The 22,824-nt window shown below is 42.2% G+C and overlaps 1 protein-coding gene across 1 annotated transcript in view; it reads left to right on the top strand.

The window, feature by feature from the left end:
- Window positions 1-8,969: 8,969 nt before the first annotated feature.
- The window catches only part of LOC308558388 (uncharacterized protein), a 140,525-nt gene continuing 126,670 nt past the window's right edge, over window positions 8,970-22,824 (top strand). The window contains exons 1-4 of the mRNA XM_081140052.1: window positions 8,970-9,401; window positions 9,439-9,748; window positions 12,103-12,174; window positions 12,389-12,589. Of these exons, the coding sequence (XP_080996178.1) occupies window positions 12,418-12,589 (172 nt within the window). The 5' untranslated portion in view covers window positions 8,970-9,401; window positions 9,439-9,748; window positions 12,103-12,174; window positions 12,389-12,417. The remainder of the gene's footprint in view (window positions 9,402-9,438; window positions 9,749-12,102; window positions 12,175-12,388; window positions 12,590-22,824) is intronic.

The raw sequence follows: 22,824 nt of genomic DNA, 5'->3' as shown, positions 1-22,824 counted from the left end.
TTGAACACAGTCAACTTACAAGTTCTTTATTTTTATTTTTATTTATTTATTTTATTTATTTATTTATTTTTTAAATTTTATTATTGTTTAAAATAATACAGATGTCCCTTTTTCTCCCCAATGACCCGTTCCACCCCGCTCCTTCCCCCTCCCCAGTCCCCCTCCCCACCATTGTCCGTGTCCTTGGGTTGTGCATAGATGCACATACATTCTTTGGTTACTCTCTCCCCCTCCACCCACCCGCCCTCCTCCATCCCTCTGACATTCCTCAGTCTCATCCATGCCTCCACGTCACTGAATCTATTCTGTTCATCAGTTTATTAAGTTCTTTAGATAAGCCAGGCAGCGAAAGACAAGTTCTTTTAAAAGTCTGCTTCAAGTGAGAAATCGTGCTAATGGTCTAAGTAGAGGAAAGAGATGTTTAATTTTTAAAATTAAAATACAGACATGAAATCTGCCAGTCATGAAAGGTAAAGCCAAGAAGCAGCAAGCTCTTCTCATTTTTCCAAATTTTATCTCCCAGATGTCTTTGTGTAACGTTTCCGTGAGAGTGAGTTTCCTGCCCAACCTGCAGAGACTGCCTTTGAATACAGAACCTGTTTAGGCTCGTGCTTACAAACTATTTGTTGGGTTTGGGTTTTGTTACTTTCTTTTGTTTATATTTCTGTTGTTGTTGTTGGCATTTTTCAGGTCACTTTGCTTTACTAACAAAGATAATTATTTTCAAAATAATTTGTCTTTACCTTTTCCTATATTTGTACATAGTGATTCAGTATTAGAGAAAAGTGCACTGTTCCTGTCGTCTTTCCAATCTGTGCTGGTGCCCATCTGAGGAAATAAAGTTTCTACATGTGGAATTGCTGCCCAAGTACTGAAACACTGTCCAAACTGGAGACCATGCAGATACGGTATGGCCGTGAGACACCCCATAGAAGGAACCTCTTTGGCAGGTTATGACTGGGCCACGCCTAACCCTGTGGGACGTTCACACTGTGGACTGACTGAAGCTCCTGGAGGATTTGTGGAGCCCTTACTGACAGAGCACGGACGCGTTCACCTAATGTACGGAAGTGAGCAGCAAACACGGACATTGTCATAGTGAAACATAAAGATGAGAATCATCCAAGTGGGAACTACTCTGTTAAAGGAGTTTAGCCTGTGTTCCTCCTCCTTATGTAGTATTGGTAGGTAAGGTTTTGATTAAGAAATTAGTTGATTATTATACTATTAATTGTGAAAATTGTAACCTTACAAATTGTGTATCTAGTGCTAATGCAAACCTAGATTTGTTGGTATTGCACCAACCTGCGTTTGTAATGCTTCTGGTTAAGATGCAAGGACATTGGTGTACTAATGAAGGACTTGAAGTGTTGCAAGAGTTAAGTGAACTATTGGAGAGACCTAAAAGATTCCTGGGACGGTTGATAGCCGGTATTGCTGCTTTAGTTTCTATTATTGCTACAGCTGCTGTTGCTGGAGTTGCTCTTACTCAAGAAATACATACAGCGAGTTTTGTTAATGGGTTAGCAAAAAATGTATCTGATGATTTGGGAGCTCAAGAAAGGATTGATAGGAGCCCGGCCGGGCGTGGCTCAGCGGTTGAGCATCGACCTAGGATCCAGGCGATCAGGGTTCGATTCCCGGTCAGGGCACATGCCCCGGTTGTGGTCTTGATCAATGACTCTCTCATCATTGATGTTTCTGTCTCTCTTTCTCCCTCTCCCTTCCTCTCTCTGAAATCAATAAAGATATATTTTTTTAAAAAAAAGAATTGATAATAAATTAGAGGATAAGTTGAATGCCTTAGAAGAAGCTGTTACTTATAGGAGATCAAATTCAAAATGTGAAGGTTAGAATGTCGCCGCAGTGTCATGCTCAGTTTCAATGGCTTTGTGTTACCAAGAAACCATATAATCACTCTGAACGGGGGTGGGATAGGGTTAAAAACCATCTTATGGGGATATGAAGTCAAAATAATGTATCTATTGATGTTGCCGCTTACATGCTGATATAAATGCTATAGAATCTGCTCCTCCTCTGGATACCTCATCCGCTGACTTAGCAAAAGAACTGTTTGACAAGTTTTCTAATATTCTCTCTGGGCATAGTTTATCCTCATGATTTTATTCTGGTATTATGTTGTTGGCTGTAGTATTAATAGTCCTATGTTTATTCCCAGTCTGTGTCTGAGCAGGAACGCGGAGCATCTCAGAGCTGCAGACAGGAGTCCACTGGCTCAAATTAAAAAGTAAAGAAGGGGGAGATGTTGGGAGCTGGTGACGTGTCTGCACATGGTCCATGTCACGTGAGGGTCTGGAGTTAAGGACTTGACCCTCCCCACAAGTTCCCACGAGGAGCCGAGATAAAGAAATTACCAAGGTCTGGGCTCACGCAGGAGGCAGGGTGTTTACTCTGAAAGAGTGTTCATGCGGCCTTGAGGGAACTACTTTGTGTCACCCCCACCTCATTACCAATTGTATGTCAATTACTATATAATAAAGGTGTTGAAGCCATCTGGGGCTGCTCCTCATCAGAGGACAGTCCTCCTGATCCCATAACTTCGTCTGTCTGTTTCGTTCCCACCGCTCGAACTCAGGTTTGTTCCTTTCTCAGGCTGGTTCCTGACATATGACAAACCTACAGCCAATATCATACTCAATAGTCAAAAACTAAAACCATTTCCCTTAAAAACAGGAACAAGGTGGAGATGTCCACTTTCACCCTCTTATTCAACATAGTGCTGGAAGTCCTCGCCACAGCCATCAGAGAGGAAGAAAACATAAAAGGTATCCAAATTGGAAAGGAGGAAGTAAAACTGTCATTATTTGCAGGTGACATGATATTGAACCTACAGAATCCTAAAGAGTCCATCAAAGTACTACTAGATTTGATAAATGACTTCAGCAAGGTAGCTGGATACAAAATTAACATCCAGAAATCGATGGCATTTTTATACACCAACAATGAACTCTCAGAAAGAGAAGCTAAAAAAACAATAACACTTATCATTGCAACTAAAAATATAAGATACCTGGGAATAAACTTAACCAAGGATGTAAGAGCCTGTACTCGGAAAACTACATGACACTAAAAGAAGAAATAGAGGAAGATTTAAACAAGTGGAAGAAGATACCATGCTCATGGGTTGGAAGAATTAATATCATTAAAATGTCCATACTACCCAAAGCAATTTATAAATTCAATGCAATTCCTATTAAAATACCAACACCATATTTCACAGACCTAGAAAAAACATTTTGAAAATTTATATGGAACCAAAAAAGACCCCGAATAGCTGCAGCCATCTTGAGAAAAAAGAACAGAGTGGGAGGGATCACATTACCGGACTTCAAACTGTATTACAAAGCCACTGTAATCACAACGGCCTGGTATTGGTACAACAACAGGCATATAGATCAATGGAACAGAACAGAGACCCCAGAAATAGACCCACGCCATTATGGTCAGTTAATATTTGACAAAGGAGGCAAGAGCATCCAATGGAGTAAGGACAGTCTCTTCAGTAAGTGGTGCTGGGAAAATTGGACAGATACATGCAAAAAAAAAATGAAACTAGACCACCAACTTTCACCATACACAAAAATAAACTCAAAATGGATCAAAGACTTAAATGTAAGTCACGGAACCATAAAAATCCTGGAAGAAAACATAGGCAGTAAAGTCACAGACATCCCATATAGAGGACTTTTCACTGATACATCTCCTAGGGCAAGAGAAACAAAGGAAAAAATAAACATGTGGGACTACATCAAACTAAAAAGCTTCTGCACAGCAAAAGAAAACAGCCTCAAAATACAAAGGAACCCCACGGTCTGGGAAAACATATTTGCCAAGGATGAATCTGATAAGGGGCTAATTTCCCAAGTGTACAAAGAACTCATAGCACTCAGCAAGAGGAAGACAAAGAACCCAATTAAGAAATGGGCAAAGGACTTGAATAGACACTTCTCCAAAGAGGACATACAGATGCCAAGAGACACATGAGAAAATGCTCGACGTCACTAATCATCAGAGATGCAAATTAAAACCACAATGAGGTATCACCTCACACCTGTCAGAATGGCTCCATCAACAAATCAACAAACGACGTGCTGGCGAGGGTGTGGAGAAAGGGGAACCTAGTGCACTGCTGTGGGAGTGCAGACTTGCGCAGCCACTATGGAAAACAGTATGGAGGTTCCTCAAAAGATTAAAAATGGAGCTGCCATTTGACCCAGTGATCCCACTCCTAGGAATATATCCTAAGAATCCTGAAACACTAATCAGAAAGGATATATGCACCCCGATGTTCATAGCAGCACAGTTTACAATAGCTAAGATCTGGAAGCAGCCCAAGTGCCCATCAGTAGATGATGGATAAAAAGCTGTGGGACATTCACTCCATGGAATACTACACAGCTGTAAAGAAGAAGAATCTCTTACCCTTTGGGACAGTGTGGATGGACCTGGGGAATATTATGCTAAGTGAAATAAGCCAGGCAGAGAAAGACAAACATCACATAATCTTGCTTATATGTGGAATCTAAAGAATTTAATAAACTGATGAACAGAATGGATTCAATGACATGGAAGCATAGATGAGACTGACGAATGTCAGAGGGATGGAGGAGGGCGGGTGGGTGAAGGGGGAGAGAGTAACCAAAGAATTTATGTGCATATATACAAAACCCAAAGACATGGACAAAGGTGGGGAGAGGGAGATTGGGAAGGGGAAGGAACGGGGTGGAACGGGTCATTGGGGAGAAAAAGGGACATTTGTAATATTTTAAACAAAAATAAAATTAAAAAAAAAAAACCTTTGTGCGTCAATAAAAAAAATAGGGGGTTTAAAATAAAAAAGGTGTAGAACAGAAAAAAAAAGAGAGACAATGATGTGTTTGTCCTTCTAACTGCTCAGAGAACAATTTCCTTGATGGCAACTTTGTTTTAATTTTATTAATTTATACTGTTCGCAGAGTAAAAACTCATTAAATGTATTCAGAACAAAAGATCAGTTGAATGAATGAATTTCATGTGTCTTTATATTTCTTATTCTCATCACTCCATTGTCACCTATATTCTCAAAGTAATTTGTATTAGAGAAATCTATACATCATTTTCGAAGTTTGTGGATTTTCCCATATGCATCTGTTTTCCATGAATTCTCTGAGTGTGATAGGAAACCTCTTTTCTGTCATTCTTCCTCTCATTCCTTCCTTCTCTGTATATTGCTTATCTTTGAATACATAACTGTAGAAAATATAAAAAGTCATACAAACGTTTTTATTGCCCAGGTAAGAATGATCCCGGTAATAAATCACCCACAACTGATGACTTGGCAAAGATATCTGGGCTGTAAGTTGGTTGACCTTTGTTAGGTTGGGGAGAGGAGATATTTTTCTTATTGATAAGAGAATAATTTGATGCAGAAACTTCTGTTTTTCTATGTTGAAAACTGAGAAAACCTTCTAAGGTTCACAGAAAGAAAGAGAATATATGGGTACATTTCAGTGGCAAAATATTGACAAAAAATGGCAGGAAAGCGCAATTAGAAAAAAAAGAGATTTGAAAAGAACCGAACAAATGAATATACGGGTAAGAAGGACTTTCAGAAAGACTCAAGAATAAATATCTGGGGAGAGCCTACAGGATGTTGAAAGGTGATTTCTCATTGAGCTACATGACGTTGGTTATGGAGGCCATTAGTAACTGGCTGTGTAGGGACATAATTCTGAGCTCATTCTGGGATTGCTCTAATTAGACATAAACTTTGTGGGACATGGCAGTGTTGAGTTGCTCTCTCAAAAAAGCCAAATGGTGACACACCCAGACCATAACGAGAGGCCAAAATGCAACTGGAACAATTTCTACCACCAACCTGCACAAACAGTTCCACAGATCCTCACACTCCTTCATCATCCTAGACTCTCAGGGATGTCCCTCTTCTCCAGAGCCCACGGTTCCTCTGCTCTCAGGATGCTGCTCCCAGTATTTAGGGTCTTGTCCTCCAGAGACAATCCCTCTCCCCTTGACCATTCCCTGTGCAGATTAGTCATCCCAGCTGCAGCCCAGGCGAGTGTGTAACCACGAGGTTGACGGTGCTCCTCTCTGCCTGGCAGGCCTCCTCCATCATGCCTCTCTCCTGCTGTCTTCAGGCCTGGGCTCCGATGTCACTTCTGTTCTCTTCCAGCCATAAGCACTTCGGGCGATACCGTCTCTCCTATAAGTTCCATCTCTCACTCTCTGCTCTCATTTCTGCATAAACAGATGCTTTGCTACCTCCCACTTAAAAACATAACAAAATTAACAACAATTAAGAACAAGCAGAAACTGAATTCCTTCCTTCATTCCCTTACAGATCCTGCCATATCTTTCTTCCTTTTAAACCAGTATTTCTTTGAAAGAGTGGTCTGTCCTCAGCCTCTTCACTGTCCTAATATCCATTCTCTCTCCCAACCCCATCAGTCTGCTGTCAGGGCCTCAGCCAGGTCCCTCACGCTCTGCTCCCATATTTTTTAGCCTCAAACTTCCACAGCACTGACATATACGGTCAGTAAGTCTATGACACTCTTGTCTTGTTAGATTGCCATGAAGTAGTGCTCTTTTTAGCCCAGATGAGTCTCCATGGGCCAGTCACAGGGTCTTCCTCTCATCCCAGTCCTTAACCTCCTCCCACACCCCAAGTCCTCTGACATAGCTTCTCAAGCTCGCTCTTTACTTCTCTCACCTGTGTGATTTCTTTTGCTAGTTTTATGTAGTCCCCTGACTTAGTAATCTCCTATATAAATACGCTTTCGGCACTACTCCAGAGATTTGAGAGATACATTTAACTGCCTCCAGACCGACTCCTCCTGGTCATCTTACTTGTGCCTCAAGTGCCGCATAAGCCAGGCTGCAGTCCTGGTCTGCTCCTCAGATGTCCTCCTGTGGCTGTAATCTCACCCTCAGAGAATGCCAAGTCACCCACTCATATAATATTTCACAATTTCAATTTTTACTGATTATAGTTATTTAGAGGAAAGAATTTATAGAAGGAAAATTTTTATCTTTATATTTGTTTTTTAAAAATACGATAGACCTTTAACATTGTTACTATAATTTCAGAGGGCTGTTGCTGGGAATATATGTAGATCTGTTTGATACCTTAATCCTATCTGCCCAACCTGATACTGAAACAGTCATGAAAGTGCAAATATTTGTGTTCCTACAGGTTTAAAACACTCTATGTTGGAAAACATGTTTTAAAGCTAGCAAACTGGTATTTGTTGAAAGTCTCTTCCTCCTAGAGGGATTTTTTCCCAAAGCACCTGAGAATTTTAGAAAATTTGCTCTGTGTTCCTCTCCTCCCTTCCCACCCCTGCCAGCCTCCCTCACTCCCCAGCACTTAGTAAATGTTTTGGGGGAAAAATCACCCTGAGTTTCAGAACCTCTAGTTTCTAATTCATTGCTGCAGATTCACCTGTCCAACGCTCTGTGGTTTCCCTCTTTCCCAGCTCCATCCCTCTCCTCCCAGCTATGAGTTCACTCAAGCAGCAGAGGTTCTTAGTGGGCACCTGCTGTTTTTCCACTTTTAAAAAAAATTCTTTTTATTGATTATTTTGTAGAAAGAGAGTAAGGGAGAGGGAGAGAGAGGAACACGGATGTGTGAGTGTATGGATCTGCTGCCTCCTGCGTGCCCCCGTCAGGGATCTAGCCTTTGGGAACAATTAGGATTAGATTATTAGGTCATGAGGGTGGAGCCCCGTGAAGGAATTAGTCCTCTTATAAGGCAGGATAGAGACTGCATTCCCTCTCTCTGCCACGTGAGGGCACAGCAGGAAGGTTGCTGTCTGTAAGCCTGGAAGAGAGCCCTTAGGAAAATCTGAACCCTGCTAGGTCAGGAAAGTCTTGATATTAGAAGCAAGGATAAAACAAAACAAAGCAAATAACCAAAACAAAACTAAAAACAAGCTAAGCAAGACAAAATTAGGTAAAAAATGTTTAAAAAAATTTTAAAAAATTATTATAAAATTTAAAAAAGAAAAAACAAATTTTCTCCCCTTTCTCTTCTTCCTAAGGAAAAAAGAGAAAAAATAAACAAACCCACAAACAAAAAACCCAAAACCAAACAAAAGAAAAAAAAACAGCAGAAAAAAAGGTAGTCGGTCAGGTGAGTTTTTTCTGGGCAACTTATGTTGCCTGAGGGTCACTGTTTTGTGGGCTGGTTTCAGTTCTCCTGGGAGGTGCTTGTGTATCACGCAATGTGAGGAGCTGTCCAGGTTTGGCTCTGGTGTCCTCAGGTAGATGGTTGATCTGAGGCTCTCCGTGGGCCACCTCCTCTTGTCAGCTATTTTGCAACCTTGTAGTTGCCTGGTCTTGCTCCAGAGTCTTCTGTAGAGTCTTTAGGGTGCAGGGTGGCTAGTGTAGCCCAGGGTATCACTCCCCTTAGAGGTGTCGCTGTCAGGAGCTCACTCTGTGGGAGTTAGTCTCTGCTCCACTGCCAGCTCCTCAGCCCCCACCCTGTCCTCTGATTCTAGTCCCCCAGGCTCTGTCCTGCTGCAGCTTCAGATTGATTTCAGTCTGTTGCCTTTTCTGTCTGGGCCGTTTCAGCAGCCTGGGCTCAGTGGGTCCGATTAGGAACATGTTCCAGTGAGCCCTTTGCCTGCCCAGCCCGCAGCAGGGTTTTCAGCGTTTCCTCCGGTTCCCAAACAACAGCCCCTGAGAGTCTTTTTCTTGTGACGTCCTCCTGTGAGCTGCTCTCCCTTCCCTCTCAGGACTGTGCCCTGCGGGGGTGTCTGGGGCTCAGTGAGCTTGACCTTTCCCATTGGGGGCGGGGCTCCCGGCTGCAGGAGAGGCAGGTGGGCTCCGGCTCCGCCCCTCCCTGCTCAGCTCTGGTTGGCTGGTCGCACCAGGCCCGCCCCTCAGACCACCTACTGCGCAGACCCCAGTCCCAGCCTCTGCTGGTCTGTCCCCCAGGGCACCCCGGGAAGGTGGGAGCCAGTTCCGTGATTAGACTCACAAACGCACAAAGCAACACACAGGCAGAGAGTCAGCCCTGCAGGGTCCCCGCCGCCCGTGGGCCAAGGTACCCAGCGGGAGGGGACCCAAAGTCAGCTCCCGGCAGCTCCCCACACCGCTGGTCTCAGCAAAGCTGGGGCGGCTCCACAGGCCACCACAGTGCCCCTCAGGGCTGGTCGCAGGTCCCAGCCTCCCGGCACCTGGAGCTCAGGGCGGGAGGGCTCCTCCCCTCCCCCACGCCAGGCAGATTCAGCGCTTTCTGGGGCTCAACACAGTGCTCCTCAGGGAGGCAGAGGGTCTGCGTGTGCCGGTGCTCAGCGCAGTCATGTGGTCCCTCACCACTTGGGTGCCACAGACCTTGGGACAGCCTTCCCTATGGTCAGCACCCTGAGCACTAGACACTGGTCACAGCTGCCACTAGAGTCTTTGTTTCCTAGGAAGGTGCCATCGGCCCCTAGAGGCTTTGTTTCCCAGGAAGGCTCCGACCCCTCCTCACGGACTCACCGCTCCCCTGGGTCCCTCTACCCTGTGCGCGGGGCGCTCCTTCCCCTCTCGTCGCTCCGGGTGTGGGATCTCCGCTTTTGGACACTGGTCCGCACTCCCGAGGGGAGGGAACTTTGCAGTCTCCTGGCCTCTGGGGCTTTGAGCCCAGCACGGGCTTCAGGGGGGACTCCCCCTTTCTACGCCCCCCTCTCTTACCGGACTTCGTGATGTTTCATCATTGCTCCCCACTCGCACTCCGTCCACTCAGGTATGTTTGTCTGTTTTTTTTTAAGCTTGTTACATAGGATTTTAGGAGAAAATCGAGTCCGTGGCTGGGAACGGGGGCACTCTGCTGCTTCTCATAGGCTACCATCTGCCCTCCCATATCATTGTCTTTTGATATGTGATTTAATTCTATTGTTGGAAACCAATTTTGAGAGAATGGCATGTACCTGAAAAAGTGCACATCGTAGCATTTGCTGATCTGCCCCTAAGCAGGTGTACTTGGGTCAGCTGGCATTCTGGCCCCAGCAATTGGGGTCGTGGAGGAAACACTGGCACAAATATAAAGAGTGACAATAAAGGTAACTCAGAAGTGCCATAAACTGAAATACAAGGACAGTTCCACGAGGATTCAGATCTGAGGAAAACAGGGGCTAATTTTCTGTTATAGGGAAATCAGGGAAGCAAAACAGTTGTCTTCACCAATTAGGTTAGTACTGAAAGTGAAGAATCTCTGAGTGATTCCCCAGAAATACATGTATCATTATTGACCTTTCTCTGGCCTCCACAGTGAGTTCACAGCAGTGAGTTCACTGGCCCCCACTGCTCCTGTCAGCAATAGGCCAAAGTCTCTCACTTGAGCAGTCTAGAGTTGCAGCAGGTTTACGTGGTAGAAATTCTTTGTACTTTCAATGGAATTTTCATGGTAGCACTTGGGTGTCACTTTTTGACTTAGATTTTTTAATATATGACTTTTTTCATCGGTTATGGAGCCAGCAACTTGAGTAGTAATAGAGTACATAGCAGTTTTTAGGCTCATGTGCTAAGAGGGATGCGAGCACTAGCACCTGGATGTGCCAGTACTTGTGCATTTACTAGAGTGTGGCCACAATTTCTTTCAAGTTCCTGAAATTCTCCAAAGCAGGAGAGAAGTTTCTGGAGTAGTTTGCCTTTCTGGTGTCCCCTGTGTGTATAAGACCATTAAAACCTCTCCTTAATCATGTGCATTAATCTAAAAGAGTGGCTACTAACCAGGGAGTTCTGCACTTCTCATCTCAAAGTGTTCTATTCCCACAGTTTCTCTTATCTGGCTTATAAAGGAGAGAGTGGGTTTGGGAACTGGTTGCATTAGGTCACTCAGTTTCCCATCTGAGAGAAGTGACAGGTAGAGCATTCTCAGATGTTACCGAACTTTCCCAAGGCCAAACAAGTGCATGATGCTGACATCGGTGTAGGGGACTGAGAACCCTGAGGGCCAGTTAGGGGCTTCTATCAGGCATCAAATCCAAGAAATCAAGAGGTATCTAATAATTACAGGTCATGATCCCAGGATTTAGTTTATGCCTTAAGAGGTTGAACTGAGTGCAAGTGATCTAACAACAAATGAAGGGTGGGTGTCTCCTGAGTTCTCACCTGTCAAGTCCTGCATGACTCCTTCCCGTCGGGCTGAGTGGGAACAGTGGGGGATTGGAAAAAAGACAGAGAGACAGAAAGCGGGATCCGGAGGTTCACCTCATGCTGATGGCATACAGGTGACACTAAACGGGCTTTGCAGTTTCATTTTATACAGCACTCGTTTATCTCTAAATCTTCCCTGGACAGCATGTCATTGTTCTCCTCCTGCCCGGCCGCAGCCACAGTTCCCCCAGGTTGTCCCCGGGCGAGGGCAAACCTGTTTGCTCACATCTTGGTGTGCATTACTCAGAGTTTCCAATTCCCGGAATGAGGCTTGGCCTTTGGGTGTGCCTCTGGGTCTGTAAGGGCTTTGTCAGCTTACAGCTGGCTCCCCACACTCGCTTAGAGCAACCATTACAAGTTCTCACTCAGTTTTATGGACTGACAGCATTTAATGCACTGCAGCGTCCTGGAGAGAGCAAACTCTTGATGATTTAAACATCTATAGTAGCTTTTATGAAGCTGCAGCTGTAAAAATAAGAATCAATTTCTCTCAATGTCCTAAGTAGATTTTCCATAAACTGTAGGGTTAATGAGGCTAGACTGAAAAAAAACTCTAGTGACAGCACACATACACACACAATCTTTACTCTGAACAAGGTAAACACATAAATCTAGGAAGTGGTTATGAGAATGTTTCACTTGAATTTTTACCCCATGCTATTCTCTTGAAAATAATAATAATAATAAAAGCAATAAAAAGAGGAAGAAGGGCAGCCATTCTTCCGTGTGTGTGTGTGTGTGTGTGTGTGTGTGTATGTGTGTGTTCACATGAGAATATATATCAGTGTGGCTTCCCGGTCACATGAGGTCATCTTTATGACCACCACAGAACTGAGAGGAGCAAAGTACAGTCCAGTTCCCTTCGCTGGTGCGTCCTGCCCTGCTGGTCGCAGTACAGGCAGGAGGACACCGGGTGGTCTGACTGAAGCTTTGGTATTGCAGAGGGGCCTCAAGAGGAGAGGAGATACCCACCGTATCCTTTGAATCCACCACTGTTCTGCGCTGATTAACCAGGTGAACTAAAAATCAATTTTGTTTCCTGGGGGTTTAGAAGGGGAGTGTTGGGGGGTGTGTGTGTGTGTGTGTGTGTGTGTCTGTGTTCATGAACAGCCTGAGAAAGATGGGAAAGGTTAATGGAGATAATGAAGAACGGAGAAAAAAGACCTAAATTTAGAATCATTGACTTTCATGATTTGTCCATGTTCAATTTCTTTCTTTTCCTCTTTAGCAAACCTTAAGGATTCCTCTAGAAGAGCCATGATCCTCTCCAACCGCACATGCTGGGCTTTTGCCTCACTCTCTCTGGCCCTCAGAGAATTCCTGGCTCTGTCCCTGTTGGCTCTCAGTCCCGTCCATGGTCTCTATACCTCCTTCATACCTGTTGTTCTTCCATCACTGTCTGCCCAACAGCAGAATTTTTTGCTGTCAGGTGAGAAAGCTCTGACTCCTTTTCTTCCCTGTACTCCCTTCTCTAAACTCAGTCCTTCATAAACCAGTGAGAAGAGAGGTCTTCTCCTTCTCTTCTTAATTAACTACTTATTTAGTGAGTGTCTAAAACAGGCTATGAAAACGATAATAATAGTTACAAGTAAGGAGTCCTTTACAAGTAAAAATAAAACATAATTCTCTTCACTTTCCCCCACGTCAAAACCCAACTAAAAGCTCAGTTTTGTTAAAAACAAAAGATTGGTACCAATTTTTGCCTATTTCATAGCAGGATGCTCTGGGTTTCCATGAGTGGTTACATTACCTGCTGAGTTGGCCGTATTGTCCCAGATATTCTGTAAATAGTTTTCTCTTTTTTCTTTACATTTTTTCTTTTGAAGAGCAAACTTTTACATTTTTTTAAGCCTAATTTATAACTCTTTATGTTTCATGCTTTATATGTTTTATGTAAGAAATACTTGCCTACTTGGCCATAAAAAAGAAGTAAACCTTTGTGACAACAGGGATGTAAGAAATACACGCTGGAGAGCGTGAGGCAACGTGAAATAAGCCAGTCAGAGAAAGACAAGTACCACATGATTTCACTCATATGTGGAATCTAATGAACAAGATAAACTAACAAACAAAATGGAAACCGACTCATAGACAGAGAACAGACTGGCAGCTGTCAGAGGGGAGGGAGGTTTTCGGAGTGGGTGGAAAAAGTGAAGGGATTAAGCAAAAACAAAACAAAATGAAACAAAACCCCCAAAGGCCTCACTGACAGACAACACCATGGTGATTTCCAGGGGGAAAGCAGGGTGGGCAGAGGTAGAAGAGCCTATAGGGAGATAGACGGTGATGGAAGGAGGCTGGGCTTGGAGCAGTGAAATCTCAATCCAATACACAGGCGATGAATTATAGAACTGTACACCTGAAACCTATACAATTTTATCGACCAATGTCACCCCAAAAATTCAATAAAAAACAATAAATACTTGCTTAATCCAAGGTTGCAAAAAGTTTCTCCTATGTACTTTTCTAGAAGATTTATAATTTTTGAATTTACATGTAGGTCTGTGAGGGTTTTTGAGATTTTAATATTGTGAGGTAAGAATCTCTGATTATTGTTTTTTCCCTCTGGATATCCAGTTTTTCTAACGTCATTCATTGAAATATTGCCCTTTCTCTTAGTGAATGGCTTGACAGCTTTGTTGCAAATCAATTAAGCATAAATGCCTATATATCTATATGTACATATCTATGTATACATATATATCTATATAGGTGCAAATCAATTGACCATTCACACATCTATATCTATATGTCCCTTCTAATGCTAATATACTGAATTAGTGAAACTGTTGAAATAAAAAAAGTATAAGACCTCCAACTTTTTCTTTCATTTTAATATTGATTTGATCAGTCTAGATCTTTGGTATCAGTTTAAATGTTTGATGCTATAGATGAATTTGAAGAGAATTGATATGTTAAAAATAATGAGTCTTGCAATCAATAATAAATAGAATTTCTCTTCCTTCATGCTTTAAATTTTCCTAACAGTAATCTGCATTTTTCATGGAATGGATCCTGAGTGGCCTTGTTATGTTTATTCTTTTTTTAATTTTATTTTTATTGTTGACACTTACAGATGTCCCATTTTCTCCCCCTTAGCCCACCTCCACCCAGCCTTCACCACCCCAACCACTGTTTTCTGTGTCTATGGGTTATGCATATATGTCCTTTGGCTAATCCCTTCATCTTCTTTCATCCAGTCTGCCTTCCCCCTCTCTCTGACAGCTGTCAGGCTTTTCCATGCATCCATGCATATGTTTCTACTTTGTTCATCAATTTATTTTGTTCATTAGATTCCACATATAAGTGAGATTACATGGTATTTATCTTTTACTCACTAGCTTATTTCACTTAGCATAATAATCTCCAGGTCCATTCATGCTGTTGCAATAGGTAAGTGTTCTTTTGTTTTTACAACTACATAGTAGTTCATTGTGTAGATGTACAACAGCTTCTGTATCCACTCATCTACTGATGAGCAATTGGGGTGTTTCCAGATCTTAGCTATTGTAAATAACTCTGCTATGAACACAGGGGGCATATATTCTTCTGAATTGGTGTTTCAGGATTCATAGTATGTATTTTCAGAAGTGGGATCGCTAGGTCAAAAGGCAGCTCCATTTTTAATTTTTTGAGGAACCTCCATACTTTTTTCCGCTGTGGCTGCCCCAGTCTGCATTCCCACCAGCAGTGAACTAGAGCTCCCCTTTCTCCACACCCTCGCCAGCACTTGTTTGTTGATTTTTTGATGGTAGCCATTCTGGAAGATATGAGATGATATCTCATTGTGGTTTTCATTTGCATCTCTCTGATGATTAGTGACTGAGCATTTTTTTCGTATGTCTCTTGGCCATCTGTATGTCCTCTTTGGAGAAGTGTCTACTCAGTTCCTTTGCCCATTTTTAATGGGATTGTTGTCTTCCTGGTGTTGAGTTGTATGAGTTCTTTATGTATTTTCGAAATTAACCCCTTATGGGTTGTATTGTTGGCAAATATGTTCTCTCATACAGTGGGTTCCCCTTTCATTTTGTTACTGTTTTTTTTTTTGCTGTGCAGAAGCTTTTTGGTTTGATGTAGTCCCATTTTTTTTATTTTGTTTCCCTTGCCCTCAGAGATATATCAGCAAACATACTGCTACAAGAGATGTCTGAGATTTTACTGCCTAAGTTTTCTTCTAATGTTTTTATGGTTTTGTGACTTACATTTAAGTCTTTTATCCATTTTGAGTTTATTCTTGTGTATGGTGTAAGTTCATAGTCTAGTTTCATTTTTTTCATGTACCTGCCCAATTTTCCCAACACCATTTATTGAGGAAGCTCTGCTTACTCCATTGTGTGCCCTTGCCTCCTTTGAAAAATTCTTACGTATTTTACATTTTTGATGCTAATACAAATGGAATTATTTGTTGCTAATATATACAATAAAATTGATATCTGTTTATTAACTTTATATTCTGTGACCCTGATAAATTGACTCATTAGGTCTTATAGTTTCTCTGTAAATTCTTTAGAATTTTTTTTGCTCTTATATTCTACATCTTATCTGCAAATGGTGATGGTATTGTTATTTTTCTTTCTGAGTTTAATGTTTGTTTTTTTCCTACTGCAATGGCTGGTACTTCAAGTACACTATTGTTGAGAAGTGATGACAGCGAGCTCCCGTTCCTGTTTTTCAGTCTTGGAAAAAATCATTCAACATTTCATCATTATGTGTGATATAAGCTTTAGGGTTTATTATAGATGCTGTTAATCAGGTTGAAGAAATTTCTCTCTATTACTAGTTGAGTGAAAATTTAATTTTTAAAGAAGAACTTAGGATGTCTTTCCACTTATTTATCTCTTCTTTAACTTTTGTCAGCAATGTTTTATAATTTTCAGTGTACAAATCTTTTACCACCTCAGTCCCATTTATCCCTAAAGATTTTACCTTTGTGATGGTATTGTAAATGGAGTCATTTGTTTTTATTTTAAAAAGCTTTTATTGGGTATAATTGTGTTAAAAAATTCAACCAAGTAAATTTGAAGTTCAAATTGGCTTTATTAAGTGATGGGCACTCAGAGGAGTTGTACAAAATGGGAAGTTTTTATAGGAAGAAGGGTGGAGCAAGGGAGCTATTAACAACAACAACAACAACAAAAAGAAATGATTATTTTTGAGATGGGGCACCTTTTGTTCAGAGGCATGAGGATGGGAAGAGTTTTCAACATATAAATTGCCTCTTATTTTTATGGGAGATAGGGCCAACAGTGACAAATTACCTTAGTGGTGCTTGACCAGAAATCCCAGACTAGCTGATAAAGATTAGTTTGCTGGGAAGTTGAAACTGGAGTTGGATCAGGTGCTAAATCTAGGTTTGGTGTCAGGAGGTTTTAGCATGAGTGATGCCATTTGAGGCCTGTGGTTGGTTTTTTTTAACAATTGACAAATAAATATTTATATATTTAGGGGGCATAATTTGGTGTTTTAGTAATTGTATACAATGTTAAATGATCAACACAAGCTAGTTGACATATCCATCACTTCACATAATTATAATTTTCTTCTTTTTTGTTCTAAGGATACTTACAGGAAATTTGCTAGAATCTTAGCAAATTTCAAGTATACATAAAGTATTACTTGAAAGCTTAAGGTTGGTGGTGAGTAGGCAGACTACAGCCATCTCAGGCAGTGGATAAAGAACATTTGAATTTTTTTAAGGAAAAAGGGGATGGGACCTCAAAGGGAAGGGCTACACAGCACTGAGTCAAAGGGTATTGAGTCCATGATGGCAGCAAAAATATAATTAGGATGGTGAAACAAGAAAGGTCCACAGAAGAAGTAACAGGAGAGCCCAGGCTGGGCTGCTCTGGCTCACCGAGAAGTCAGAGAGAAGGGGCCTTGGAGAGGGTAAGCCTGGGAGGAGCTGCTGCTGCCCATTGCTCCCCTGGTTACAAGCCTCTTGGGGTTCCCTTGGAGGAATGGAGATGGTGCTGGGGTGCTCCCCTGCTGGGGAGCACACACTGGGCCCTTTTTCCTGAGTGTATTTTTCTCTTTCTGGCAGAAGGGAGTTTTAGGGGAGGTCTCAGGGGAGTGTATCTATAGAATATTCATCAGCTTTCAGGATGTGCTCTTGCAGGGTTGTGGTCACCACTGATTGATCATTGCCAGGGCAGGGAGTCATTAGTCAATGTGTCTGGTCCTGATGCAGCCAAAATGTCACTTGCCTGGTGTTGCTGCTTTTCTAGGCCTCGAGCTGAAATGCAATTGAGGCCTAGATGTTATCTTTAGGAACAAATTGCTCAGGGGCTCTAATCTTCAAGACTAGTGATGTGCTGGGGGAGGATAAGCTACCCTGGGGAGAAGCTACTTGTTTTTCCAGTTTTGCCCCTTGCTAGCCATCAAGGTCTTCCTGCCCTGGTGAGCCTCTGTGCCTGAATTTTCTGTACCTGGCATCTAACATTTCCCCCTCAAGGATATTTTGGCACTGAATCTTTTCAGAGAAAAAGGGGAAAGGATCTCTTCTGTAACTACAGCCTGCTGAAAAAGGGTGATGTTTTCACTCAGAGCCAAAAGGCTCTTGCTCTCCTTCAGAGGGGTGATGCGACCTTGGCACAAAAGGAGGTTGTGATGGTGTCAGAGGTGGTATTCCCTGAATGTAGGCCTTGTAACCCAGTAGAGACAAACTGTTTTACAAATCTTAGCATTATTGCAGCAAAAGCTAGAATGACAAGAATTATCACAAATGGTCTGATAAAAAGAAAAAGTTCTGGTTGTTAATAATTCCAAGGCAAAGCATGAGAGAAAAATGAAACATTAGTTTGGAGGGTTGTAGTCAAATAAACCAGAAAAAAATCAGGATGTTGTTTAGTTTATCTCATGGGTGAAAAATAAAACTTTGAGGTCAATGAACCAAACTAGAGTCTAACCTTTACAATTGTGTATATTCAGTCTATTAAAACACAACTTCCCCCCTAAAATTATAGTCATTTTTATTAAAGAGCCAAATTAAGACCACTTTATTTACTGTATTAAGTTTAGTTTCAATTTGACCTGATTGCATGAAGAGAATAGAAATTGATCATATAGGCTTTTTAAAATTTGCTTTGCTGGAATTTCATGATTGAGCTTTAATTTACCCCTCAGGGCAAAGAAGCTGAGCCACATGGTTCTCATCTGGCCTTTCCCTGCTAGGGGTTGGGTGGATGCCTCAAGTTCTTGAGGTCCCCAAAATGTCTCAAGATTCTTTCCTTGCCATCTTTTAGGAAATCAACCTTCATTATTTACCTGGAAAGATTGCTGTGAACCACTGACTAAGCAAGGTACAAGGCCATTTCTTGCAAGTGGCTTTGATCCGTTTTGAGACTGCTTTCTGGTGATGCCCAGAATTCAGGCACATCTTTTTCAGCCATCACGTTTCAGTCAAAGTATTGGTGAACAAGACCACAACTGGAAACTGGCCTTATAAAGAGAATAGGTTCTTATTGGATTTAGGCAAATATATATATTGTTATGAGTTGTCAAATTCTGGAGGGATCAGGTAGGGAGAAAAATATAAAAGCTTTAAGATTGCTTATGAAGGTATAATTTACCAAATTGTTCTAGGGAAATAAAAATAAGCTTTCTTATATCTAGAAGATAGAAAGATTTCCATATAACTAATCTTTTGTTTGTCTCGATTATTTGTCAATATTTTATGTTTTCAGTCATTGTTTAGAGTTCTAGAAACTTTTACTTACTTTAAAGAGATGATCTGCTTAGAAACCTGTAATTTAGCGGAAGTAAGAGTCCTTGTTATGAATCTTTTCAAAGACATAACTATTTGTAAATGCATCAGAGCAAAACAATGTCTGTAGATGACAAACTTAAATGACATGATTATAGAATGACCATAAAACAACTGACAAAGAACCTTGCTTTTCTGTAAGATATAACGTCCCAAGATAACAGTTTCTTGGTAAATAATAATTATTATGAAATGACATAAAGATACAATATAAAGTTTATCTTCTTAGATTTAATATAGAGTTTTAAAATATGTAAGGAACAAGCAATATGCAAGATTTTAGAATGCTGCACATGGCTCATTTGAAGTGTGTATTGCACACTGGGAACAATTCATAAACACCCTACTATGCGGATTACAAACACCTGGAGAAATACTGCCAGATGACTTCCATAGGGAACTATTACTCTAGGCTTGTCCAGTGACACTAACAGGAAACTTGTTACTCCTGAGAAATTCCTGTTTGAACTCAGCTTTGAATCTTTGCAAGTTCCTTCCTAGAGGGAACTGAAGTTTTTAAAATATTCATTTTAATAAAAATATATGTATATAAACAAAATATAGTTATTAGTATTAATTCTTATTTGGTAAAGCTTCCCGTGTAATTTTCAAGCATATTAAATAGGCCTCTTTATTAAAAACAAAAACAAAAACAGGAGAGAGAAGGAATCCTTGAGGTATTTCAGGGCCCGTTTTAATAACTCACAGTCATTTCTCTGTTAAAAAGTCCTCTGAAATTTAAACTTTGGGAAAATTGTCCAATATACTTAAGCAAAAGATTATAATTTTTTTAGAATCTAGGTGAAATACATGTATATATATTATGGTAATAAATTTAAAGAATATTAATTAAACTTAAACTGGTTTCAATATTAAATACTTTGTCTAGACCATAGGATCCTATTTAATGTATATAAGTATTTAATCTCTGTAGGCCAATAAAACATTATACCCTAGTGGTGCCATCTGAAAGCAGAAAACACATTTCACATAATATATAGACAAACACATAAAGACTATACACATGATTTAAATTATTAGTTTTGTAGAGAAGACATAAGATTTTTCCTGTTTTTGATGGCTTTTAAGAAGGCAAGAAAAGGGAAGAGAAGTTCCTAAATAACAAACAGGAAGGCCTGTTGAGACTGCCAATGAAAGTTTCAAGGACGGTGAATGAGTTGTGGAAATAAAGTCTAGGCTCCAATCTAAGGACTTAAGCAACAGGAGAGAGCCTGGGCGGGGCTCTTTTGGTAACTAATGAACAAAATAAACTGATGAACAAAATAGATTCAGAGACATAGAAGCATGGAACAGAGTGAGGAATGTCAGAGAGAAGGCAGGGGTTGGGGAGTAGGTGGGGAGAGATTAATCAGAGAATTTACAGGTATAATCCCTAACACGAGGACGCAGACAATTGTATGAGGAAGTCCTGGGGGTGGGGTGGAGGTGGGGAGGACCCGATCAACGGGGGGAAAAGGAGACATTTGTAATACTTTAAACAATAAAGATTACACACAAAAAAGTCAGAAACCCTGGTGACCCGAGATGTGATACGACAAGAGTGGGGTTTTTAGAAATACTAGGAGAAAAGGGGCCCTTCAGACGGGAGGGGTGGTTAGGTCCTGACTCACTGGAACCTGTCACTGTGTGTAGCCTGGGGCTGGTCCTGTGGGAGGGTGACTCCAAGTCCAGAGGGCAGGTTTACCTTTCATTTCCGCATTGATAGGATGCATCTAGATGAAGGAATTACTCTGCAGCCAGACAGGGAAGTTTTCCTCCACACCGACAAGGGCAAGAGAAAGCATAATGAAAGCAGCCCTAGGACCACTAGAGAGAAATTAGTGGAGGAAAGGGACTGGAGCCTGACTGGGGTCTTCCTTAAAACTTAAAATGTTTATACAGTTTTACAATCTTCATAATCCATTTTACCCATTCAGAAATAACCATCCTTAGCATAACTTAATTTAAATTCTTGTCCTGCAAAAATGTATCTTCATAGTTTATGCCTTCTATTATTAAATCCCTATATTTTTTCTAATTTAATTTGGATTTTTAATTCTTAGGAACCTTAATTTTCCAATGATAACCAAAAAGTAAACAACCTGCATTTCTCATATTCACAGTTATGAATACACTTTAAACATACTCTTATTTTCAGGAAACATACCTTCAACTGAAGCATGTAACCCTCATTTTTCAATCATGACGCATGTAACCCTGTTCTATGGCCCTGAACAGTTGCAAGCTAGTGCCAGGAAATAGCCAACCCTGACGGTTAAACAGTGCTCAGGGCGGCTTCGGTACATTGCTTCGCTAGGTTCCCACCCTCTCCATGCCGACCAGGATGCAGCTTTGACTTTATAGTCTCCCTGTGAAGACTATTAGGGGCTGCGAATCTGTTTGGGGCAGAAGCCCACTAGCAGCCTCCGGCTAAATAAATTCCAAATGCTCAATTTGGTCTCTGTGTGAGTTAATCTTGCGAAAGCTGGATGTAACATTTAGAGGCCCCAGTGAGATTAATTCTAAATTTCCCAGGCTACTGGGCCTCTGTGACTGACCCGCTGGGGAATTTCCCTTTGTCAGGGTCTCCCCTGGTGACTTCCCAGGGTCCCTGGAGGAGGACTTCTCCCCTGCGGGCCAAAAGCTGGCACCCTTCAGCCGTCTATCAATTCGGAATCTCTCAGGACGCCTCCGGAGGTAAGAAATAATTTTAAACTAATTTCAAATTATTCCCTGGTCATTTCCTGGTAAGACTAGTCTCTGGATCATGGCCACTGGGGCCAGACGTGGCCGTTCCAGTTGAGCGACCTCGGTCTTTAAGCCCCGACGCTGCCCGGAGCCTGGTCCTGGCGCTACACCCGGTTTTCCCGAGGTTAATTCACACAGAGGCCAAATCAAGCTTTTGGAGATTTATTAGCGGGCGGCTACGAGGGGGCTCATGCCCTAAACAGACTCTCAGCCCCAAACAGTCTTCACAGGGAGAATTTAAAGGCAGAGCTGCGCCCTGGGTGGCACGGGGGGCGGGAGCCCAGCGCAGCCTGGCAGGGGCCGCGGGGGGGCGTTTACCCGCAGGGCGGCTGCTTCCTGGCGCTGGCTCGCCGCGGCCTGCGCGGGGACGCGGGGCGGGGCGGACAGTTAGAGTACAAATGAGGCGACATGCTCCGTGACTGAAAAATGAGGCGACATGCTCCGTGACTGAAAAATGAGGCGACATGCTCCGTGACTGAAAAATGAGGGTGACATGCTCCGTGACTGAAAAATGAGGCGACATGCTCCGTGACTGAAAAATGAGGCGACATGCTCCGTGACTGAAAAATGAGGCGACATGCTCCGTGACTGAAAAATGAGGCGACATGCTCCGTGACTGAAAAATGAGGCGACATGCTCCGTGACTGAAAAATGAGGGTGACATGCTCCGTGACTGAAAAATGAGGGTGACATGCTCCGTGACTGAAAAATGAGGCGACATGCTCCGTGACTGAAAAATGAGGGTGACATGCTCCGTGACTGAAAAATGAGGCGACATGCTCCGTGACTGAAAAATGAGGGTGACATGCTCCGTGACTGAAAAATGAGGGTGACATGCTCCGTGACTGAAAAATGAGGGTGACATGCTCCGTGACTGAAAAATGAGGCGACATGCTCCGTGACTGAAAAATGAGGGTGACATGCTTCGCCAGTCCTGGTCTTTGACTGAGTTCTGGTTTTCTTGTTGCCAGGAGGGGCTTGATCCCCTCTCCTGGGTCTGGTCCTGGTCCCTGACCGGCTCTGGTTCTGTCTGTCGGTCCTTGGTCGCCCCTGACCGGCTCTGGTTCTGTCTGTCGGGGGACCTTGGTCACCCCTGACCGGCTCTGGTTCTGTCTGTCGGGGGACCTTGGTCGCCCCTGACCGGCTCTGGTTCT

Source organism: Miniopterus schreibersii (genome assembly GCF_964146895.1).
Source record: "Miniopterus schreibersii genome assembly, chromosome: 6".
NCBI classification, from domain to species: Eukaryota; Metazoa; Chordata; class Mammalia; order Chiroptera; family Miniopteridae; genus Miniopterus; species Miniopterus schreibersii.
This window is presented reverse-complemented; position numbering and strand designations above follow the sequence as displayed.